At 32.4% G+C, this 9,559-nt stretch overlaps 1 protein-coding gene across 1 annotated transcript; it reads right to left on the bottom strand.

The window, feature by feature from the left end:
- Positions 1–7,961: 7,961 nt before the first annotated feature.
- On the bottom strand, positions 7,962–9,151 carry LOC126719881 (F-box/kelch-repeat protein At3g23880-like). The gene is made up of 3 exons (XM_050422387.1): positions 9,060–9,151; positions 8,621–9,006; positions 7,962–8,317 (listed from the first exon to the last, which is right to left on the bottom strand). Exons 1-3 carry the CDS (start codon positions 9,149–9,151, stop codon positions 7,962–7,964), a joined length of 834 nt encoding a protein of 277 aa, XP_050278344.1.
- Between the last annotated feature and the right edge of the window lie 408 nt (positions 9,152–9,559).

Raw genomic sequence — 9,559 nt, 5'->3', positions numbered from 1 at the left:
AGTGTGAACGCAGAATAGATTATTATTATTATTATTATTATTATTTTAATTTTTAATGATTGAAAAAAAGGTTAATTGTGTTGGGTTTTGCTTGTTTATGTTGAATTGCTTTATGTATTATTTGGATTCTTTTGGTTAGGCGTATTATTTGTTTTCTTAATTGACAAGATCTTGAAAAGTATCAAATACACAGTGCCATAAACTTTTGCAACTTTTTAAGAGTAATATAAGGGAAATAATTTGTTTCACAATAATGGATATTACTAGTTTATTGTAATTGAAACAATATTACTTTTTATCTGAGTCCATTACTAATGATACTTTCATTATCTTACACACACCTTTGGGGCACTGTGGCGAGCTAAGGCTTTATAGGAAGATGTTAGTTTTGCATGGAATGTAGGTATACATAAGTGATGCAGAATTCAAATGTGACTCCAAAATAGTTTCAAACACATAATCGGGCTATAGTAATCCACCTGTGGCTATTGATAATGTTATTGTAAGGGTTTGTCAAAAGTTACTAGAGTTTAAATTGGCACAGATTTCACATGCAAAGCGATAATGTAATCATTCAGCACATATCTTGGTATAATACGTCAAGGAGTAGTAATAGCTATTACTAATATCTTGAGATGGGAGACAAAGCATACTAATTCAAAAACAATAAACATCTAACGACAATAAAAAATCTAATAAATAATGTATTTTTTAATCAAAATCATTGATGATATTACTTTTTTCTTATTAATGGTATATAATAAAAACAGCGTCCTCCAAATGATTTTGCACCCGTCACAACTTACAACTTAAGAAGGTATTGAAGCAAGTGGTGAAATTTAGTGTCTCAACTCTCGAGCATTATTCGTTGAGAAATAAAATGCACATGCCACTAGTTTAAAGGTAGCAAACTTATGAGCGCTCTCACTTTCCTAAGAAGTGGTCTAATTAGGTGTCAATGATAGGTCATGTGAAAACAATGTTACTTTAATTAAAATTTATAACATTATTAAAAAAAAAATACTTATCTAATTGGGTTTAATTTATCTCCAGTACTTTTTTTAATTGGAATTTCCTTTTGTTTTAAGAGAAATTGCCACATCATCCAATAACTAAATAAAAGATGGAGACTTGTCATTGTATATTTAAAACAAAAGGACATATCCAATTAGAAAAGTACTAGAAATAAGCCAAACCTTATCTAATTATTTCCACCAACTTAGATTTGATTATGTTTCCATTGTCGTCAAAGTAATTAAACTTGAGCAATAATACCACAATTCCTAATAAATTGTCTCAATTTTGTTTCCACTGTTGTCAAAGTAACTAAATTTGTGCAATAAAACCATAAATCCTAATCAATTAATTCTCAATTATCTTTTAGAAATATATATATATATATATATATATATAACTTTATTTTACATAGATAATTACTCCTATAGCCTTAGTTCAAATTATACATGTTGCATTTTATTATGCTTGCAAAATAGAGATGGCAATGGGGCGCAGCGGAGTTGAAGGATGGGGTTTTCGTCTTTGTCCCCGCCTCCCATGGTTTTGTTTTGCCCCATGCCCGCCCCACCTCGCATGACGAGGAAAATTTTCTCACCACATCCCTACCTTTTGGGGCCCCGTGAACCCCTGCCTCACCCCGTAAAACTCTACCTTTTGTTAATTTGCCCTACAACTAGTACAATTTTTTTTAATGAAACCTATTTCATTAATAAAAATATACTTAAAATTACAACTAAATTAATCCCGTCGAATCAAATCAATTTTTAGAAAAATTGAATAATATATCCAAGTGTTTAACAAGACAATTATAAAATAAAATAAAAAATAAAAAAAATCTCATAGTATAACACATAACAAAATAAAGGCAGAGAACTACATTGAGTAAAATAAAATAAGTTAATATTAATATATTTGTTTAGATAGTAGGGTTTTAGGGTATGAAAAAATTACAATTATAACCCTTAGCAGCGTGGGGCGGGCAGGGATGAGGAGGGGCAGGGGTGGGGCGGGTCTAAAAAGTTTAAACCCATCCCTGTCCCGCTCCGTGGTACGGGGCTAAAATATTGCCCCATCCCCACCCCACCACCTTTGCGGGGCGGGGAAAACTTGCGTGGGGTGAAGCGGGGTGGGGAAAATTGTCATTCTTATTGCAAAATATTAAGGTGATAAACTATCAATAATTATTTTCTTTGCAAAGTATTTAAATTATAGGTTTTTTATATTTTATACTAAAAACAAAACGTGAGGTTACTAATTAACGGTAAATAATCTATGATTAACACAAAAATTTGGCATGTATGTCAAGGACAATGAAAATGTGTTATCCAAACAGTATTAATTTGTTTTTAAATTTGGTTTGAATAATTGAAAAAATAATCTTTAAATAATTTCTAATGTTACAAATATGAAACAAATGTTGCTTTTGGAGAGTTAAAGACAATTTTCAAATAATAATGGACAAAAAGACTAAAATGACTGTATTGTTAGAGCTAACGAACTAACACAAAAACTTTAAATTAGTGGACTAAAATAAAAATTCACCAAACTTTGAAATAAATGCTAAATTTTGATAAGGTGGAAGTTTAAATGTAAAGGATCTCATAAAATGCACTACAGTATTCTCAAAAAGAAAAAATAGTAGGTTAATTCCACATTAGAAAATGAGTGTGAGTTAAAGAGATTTAAAGTTTATGTTGTGTATCAAAGAGTTAGGCCCTTTTAAATATATCCTACTGTCAGTCTCTTTAAGACCTTCTTCCCTCTCCCTGTGTGTGTATGTGAAAATATTTAATATTCTAAAAAAGAAAAAATGGTGGGTTAATCCCATATTGGAAAACGAGTGTGAGTTAAAGAGGTTTAAAGTCTGTACTGTGTATCCAATAGTTAGGCCCTTTTGAATATACATCACTGTCAGTTTCTTTAAAACCTTCTTCCCCCTCCCCGAGTGTGTATGTGTCTTAAAATATTTAGTATTCTCTAAAAGAAAAAATTGTGGGTTAATCCTACATTAGAAAATGAATGTAAATTAAAGATGTTTAAAACCTATGCTGTGTATCTAAGAGTTAGGTCATTTTGAATATACACCACTGTCAATTTTTTTAAGACATTTTCCCCTCTCCCCATGTGTGTATTAAAATATTTAGTATTCTTAAAATATATATATATATATATATATATATATATATATATATATATATTTGATGAGTAATGTGATTTAATAATGGTTTACATACCGTTTTGGTCCCCAACGTTTATTCTACGAGTCAAAATGATCAATAATGTTTCAAATGTATAAGTTTAATCCCTAACTTTTTGGTACTGTGTTAAAACAATCTTTGACATTAAGAAATAGATTCAAAAAGCTAATGAACAAACAGTGTTACTAAAAATATTATTTTTTGGACAAATTTTAGCTTCAAACATGTTTGAAACCTTGGGATGTAGTTATTAGTAAAAAGATGACATTAGTCATTGCCATGTGCAATGCATATGACTCACTTGACTCAACCAACCAAGATTTGCATTGCACAAGACGAGACACATGTTATCTTCCTATTGGCGGTTGGAGTCAAAGGCTCTAAACATTTTTGGAACAAAGCATTATTCCTGCCATATGATCTTAATAAAAAGAGAAATGTTGCATCCACAACAATTTCATAACAAATCTTAAGTGATAAGTCGTTAATGACTATTATTGGTGGGCAAAAAAATAATATTAGTAGTGGACCCATATTAAAATTAGTAATAACTTGTCACATAGAATTTGTTGTAAAATTATTATGAAAATATTGTGGACATTGTATTTTTCTAGTAAAAAAAAAAATAAACTAAGCTAATATCTCTAAATATAATCGATTTGGGATTAAAAACCCTGAGATATTTTAGATAGTGTTGAAATCCATTAGGGTTATTTATTTATTAAATTATATATATATATATATATATATATATATATGCACACACACACACAATTGTGGAACCCCACAAGATTTTTTGGGTTAGAGTTGTGACATCCCTCATATTTGGGGATTGAAATCCAATTGAGAAAATGAGAGAGTTGTGAAATCTTTTAGAAGAGGAAATAAAAAAAATAAAAAATAAAAAAGGAAAGAGAGAAAAAGTGAGAAAACTTACCCTAAGGGAGAGAAAGTGCAAAAAAATTATGTTTTCCACAACTATAAACGAAGATAATATTTATAGGAGATGCAACGCGTGAGAGAGAAATTGTTTTCCAAAAAACAATTTTGGAAAACAACCTATAGAAAATAAGCCTTATTTTTATTAGGGTTTTCCATTGATCAAAGATAGTTTTCCATTGACAATGTTTTTTTTATGTTACCAAACACTGAAAAATGTGAAAAACTATCTTTACAGAAGATTTTCCAATGAAATGAACAAAGCACAAAAGAAAAGTGGGCAGAACTTGAAGTTTGAAGAGAGAAAAAAGTATAGACTAAGCTAACACATTTGAAATGTTAGAGACTTTTTAAATACAAATAATGAATATTAGAGACCAAAATGATAATTAAAACTTTAATATTTAATACACATAAATGATTTTATAAATTGTCATCTATTATCTCAGAGAAAATTTTTTCAATTCAGAAGAAAATTTTATCCATTTAATAAATAAATAAAAAATTCTTTTTCTGGGTAGGTATAAAAGAAAATGAAGAGAGTAGGAAATGGGAAGGAAATGTCCAATGACTAATTAATTGATCTTTCCTGGAATGATCGGAAAGTCTAAAAGTGACGCGTAGGCTTAGTCTCGTGGGGCACGAAGGTCACCATCTAGAAGGTGCGAGCGCTTAGACTAACATACGTTGGAACTTGGAAATGTTCTTCTAAATTTTGTGATAATTTCCTGGAAGTTGGTTATTGGTTACATTTATGTATGCAGTCAATTGTGAAAGGTGAGAATACGAGAATTTTTTTTGACCAGCTGCCAAGGCAACAGGAATCGTTGGTCCAATCTATTGGATTTAAATGCAATTTATGTATATAGGAAAATGTTAAAAGTTAGTTGTTATTAATAAATTAAAATATGATGTTAATAGTGGCTGTATACATAACTAATAATAATTTTTCATATCATAAATTTGTAAATGTAAAATAGTTTTGTTCATGTAGTATTACTTTAGACAAAAAGACTTTTTGGTGTTTGATAACCCCATGCATTTTGATAACTTTTTTTATTTTTCCTTTTTTGCTGAGAACATGTATTTTGATTTTTGACAACTTTAGAGTTCATTTGAGAACAATTTATTTAGTTGTAATTGAAAACTTTTTATTGAAAATATTGTAGATAAAGGTAAAAGATAGCTGAAATAGTATAATGGAACTCATGAATAGTATTAAAAAGTGGATCTCACTATATTATTTCAACTATTTTTTATTTTTTAGCTTTATCTACTGTATTTTCAACAAAAAAAATTTTAGTTTCAACTAAATAAATTGTTCCAAACATACTCTTAGTTATTAAATTTTGACAAACACGGTTTGTCTAAACACCTTGTTGTTTAGTCCTTTATGAATCTGGCATTATTACCAAAAACAAAACAAAAACTATGCTGTAATATGCAAGGAAAGGTTCAAAAGTAGGAATGGTGAAATTCCTTCTATTGAAATTCCTACACGGTTTGTCTAAATACCTTGTTGTGATTGATCATCATGGATAGTCTTCTGATTGACTGACCACATAATAGGTTGGAAGAAATTCCTTTAAAAGGATTTGAACATTTGTTCTCCAATCCAATCTACTATTGGATTGTACAAAGTCCCAAACGTTCCTAATATAACCTTAAAATTTATAAACCAAAAAATAATTGTCCTTTAAGTCAAGTTGAAGTTGTGAAGCAAATGAGTATTAGTAGTAATAGTACCTGAAGATTAGAGAACTTCCCAAGCAAGCCAGACCCAGCTGCCATTAGCTGATTACGAGCCCAGTTTTTCCCTTCCACCAATTCCTCCTTGTCTCCTTTATCACCAAATTTCTTCAATGCTCCCAATGGACATTTTGGCATATCCTTCAAGGGCCTATTTTTTTTTTTTTTTTTGTAAAAAGGAATATATTACTAGAACTAAACAGCCAGAATAGGCTCAGTACAAAGTCTATTTAAGTACAAGCCTTCAAGGGCCTATTATTATTACAACATAATATTCCAAATTCAATTACAACCAAAAGAGAAAAAAAGAAGTAATAATTCATCTTTGAAACATACTTAATTGTTCTTAATGTTTTCTCTTATTCCACAGATGATTTCGTATTTCAAGAAATTCCCTTTCATCTTAGCTGTCCTTTGATTAATATTGCTAAAATGATCTGAATTTTGCTGATGACAATTATACCTTGCAGAATTCTAAGTTGCTGCCGAAATTGAAGCCTTATGATGGCTTGTCACTTGTGTTTGTAGTTGCTTTCAAGTCACGGACCCTGAAGAAATTGTAGATGGATCCAGTCATGGAAACAGCAGCCATCATAATTCCCCCATTCACAACTTCTTTGACAAGGTACGTGTATTAGATTTCCTTAGCATTTTCCAATTGTTACTAGAGGAACTCTTTCTGCCTTTTTTAAGCAGAGTTTATGATAAGTTCTCGTCATCAACATCAATATGAGAGAGAGAGAGAGAGAGAGAGAGAGAGATCCAAAGTGACCACTCTTAAGAATTACCACATTTCAATTTTTGTCTATTTTCGCTTACAGCATAACTGGAATAACTTATCTATAAGTACAACCTATAGATAACATTTTAATACCATGTATAAAATATAGGGGCCATTTGATATGGTAGTTTAAGCAACACTTTTTAGTTTTTAAACAACATTACACGTATTTTTACACATTTTTTCATCCACACATATTTTCAAAAAATACAAACAACGTTACTAGAACAACGTTATCAAATGACCCCTGCCAGAATACAAGGTCGTCTAAGAGGGTGTTTGTGTTTGGATAGGATTTATTGGAAAAAGAAAAGAATGGAAAGGAAGGAAAGCTGTGAGTTATTTCTAATTTGGAGTTTTGGGCATGCAATGGACAAGGATATTAAGGAAATGACATGTTGGACAGTAACATCATACTGTAATAATGTTTCAATGCCTCTCATGTTAAGGGGATTGAGAAGAAGAAAGAAAATCTGTCATGAAAGTGGTAGAATGCTCTTGGTACAGTCTACTAACCACACAATTTAGCACACGAATCCCATGCCTATATACAAAAAACTCCAACTACTGCCCATTAATTTATTTTTATGGCAATAGAACAGCAGCACATGGAAACAAGGTTGAACAGAACACAAAATTGTGGCTTGGCTAGAAGACGCATGTCATGATGAATACTAGAATGTGAAAAAGCCATCTTTCTAAACTTGTAAGCAAAAATCTCAATGGCACAATCAATTTCACAAAAACTAGCAATCACTGAGGTTTAGACAACCCATCGGGTGCTTTCAGAACTAATTGAAATGCAAAGGACCACAAAACCTATAATAAGGTCAGATAGCCACTTGAAACAATCTCTATTAAATTCGTCAACCTATACTAACTGTGTTTTCCATCAAAGTATATGAAATTTAATTTGTAACATTACCCAGTGGTAGGGACCTTCACTGGCCAAAAGTGACCAAGTCTTTGTGAATTTCCCACACCAAAGCAAGCAATAGGCAATAGCTGAGATGCTATTGCAGAAAAATCTACTAGCTCTCACTCTACATAGATTAATAACAAAACCTCCCCCGAAATTCTATCACAATTCCGATGCATAACAAAAATCAATAATTTACTGATCCTTGGAGAGGAATAAAAAATTGAAATTCAACAGAGGCATCATCCATAAAGGATGCAATATCATCTTCTCTGAATTACATAACATTATTGCTAAGGATAGATTAAAAAAATAAAAAATAGTTTATGGTATACAAATAATTAGGAGCACAATAACTCTAAAACACATTTCCACCATTTAATGAAACTAGGCTCTCCACATAGAGCCGAGCATGGAGTGAGCGAAATGAGTTTGGAAGCCCTGAATGTTGAAAATTCTTAATTTCTTGAGAACCAGTGTTATACAAGGCTATTGTTTGATCTTCATCGTCACAAAGTAGAATAAGCTCTTCATTCTTCACAAATCCTAGTGGTTTCTGAATTCCTTCGAGGGGTCCTACAACCAGTTGTTTGGTCCAAGAATCCTCGACCCCATATTCACGCATCACCCATATATTGAAGTATTTCTTTGGTATGGTACGGTTAACAATAAAAGCAAGGCAATCATCTAACAAAGCAAGCGTTTCCATAAAACCTGAATTATGCAAGGGACACAACTTTTGGCATAACTTTGTGTCACAACTCGCTATATGACGAGTTATGATTGATAAGAGTATGTCAGTGGGCCATGTGAGGACACACCCTTATCAATCACAACTCGTTAGCAAGTTGTGGCACAAAGTTGTGCCAAAAGTTGTGTCCCTAACATAATTCATAAAACCTACAAGCCTGTCCTGCTGTGGGAGACTTTGTTTATTAAACACCTCACTTGGATACCTCATTAATCCACACACCTCACGGCTCATGCCAAAGGATATGATTACCTTAGTAAACTTACGATTTCCATCGTCGTCAGTGACAAAGATGGAACCACACCAATGATGAACTCCATTTAAGTATGCAAATTTTAAAAAATCTGGTATTATAATGTTTGAATGATCAATAGGAGTGTTCGTTATTTGCCTCCAGGAACCTGTACTTAGGGAGTAGACATGAACAAGATTGCGGCTTTGTTGGTTTCTCTCAGATGCACCCTTATAATTGACAATTCCAAGCACCTTATAGTCATTAGAATTGTGATCATGACCAAATGCATATCTGGCAATAGGGTTGGCTGGAGAAGGTTTTATTGCAAGATGGGCAGGAGATTTAGGGAGTTTGGGATGAGGAACAACCTTAGATTCTGCAATTGCCGGATTCCATAAGAAAAAGCCGGAGAAACCACTATAGAATAGAAGTAACCACCAACGCAAATTAGGGCGTTGATGCAAGCAAACATGTCCATCCTATGAAGTTCGGCCACACGGCCCACACCCGTGATCTCCTGCATGTCCACACTGCATGCGTACTCCTTGATGAGAATCAACATTTTCACTTTTCAGAATGAGAGTGCAGAGACAGTGCCCAAACCCAAGGCTCAAAGTCAAGGTTCGCGACAACAAGATCTGGATTTGTTTGGGAACGGTGGCGCTGGTGTTTGGCGATCGATGAAACTCGGGTTTTGGAAGAAAATAGCAGTGGACCATGACTTTTTTACGCACTTAAAACGTGCTAGAGATTTCACTGGAAGCCATGACAGTATCTCTTCCAACATGTCTTCTGTTAAATAGGGTGTCAACCTCGATGACCTCTTGGATTACGATGATTTGAAACATGTTAGAGATTTCGGCTGAAAACATGTTAGTCGAAAAAGTACTAAAAGTAAGTCAAACTATTTCTAAAAAAGAGAGGAAGGCATCTATCCCTTACTACTTTTTTTTTTTTTTTTTTTTTTTTC

This window comes from Quercus robur, chromosome 3 (assembly GCF_932294415.1).
Source record: "Quercus robur chromosome 3, dhQueRobu3.1, whole genome shotgun sequence".
NCBI lineage: Eukaryota > Viridiplantae > Streptophyta > Magnoliopsida > Fagales > Fagaceae > Quercus > Quercus robur.
Note: the sequence above shows the minus strand (reverse complement) of the source record. Positions and strands in the feature narration are given on the sequence as shown.

What these genes read in the sequence shown, in the direction of transcription:
- LOC126719881 (XM_050422387.1), bottom strand. Translation starts at nt 9,151, where the DNA reads ATGTTGATTCTCATCAAGGAGTACGCATGCAGTGTGGACATGCAGGAG. An exon ending in GAACTTCATAGGATGGACAT is followed by an intron (nt 9,007 to 9,059) that starts GTTTGCTTGCAT and finishes TCTATTCTATAG; the next exon opens with TGGTTTCTCCGGCTTTTTCT. An exon ending in CACTGACGACGATGGAAATC is followed by an intron (nt 8,318 to 8,620) that starts GTAAGTTTACTA and finishes TGCATAATTCAG; the next exon opens with GTTTTATGGAAACGCTTGCT.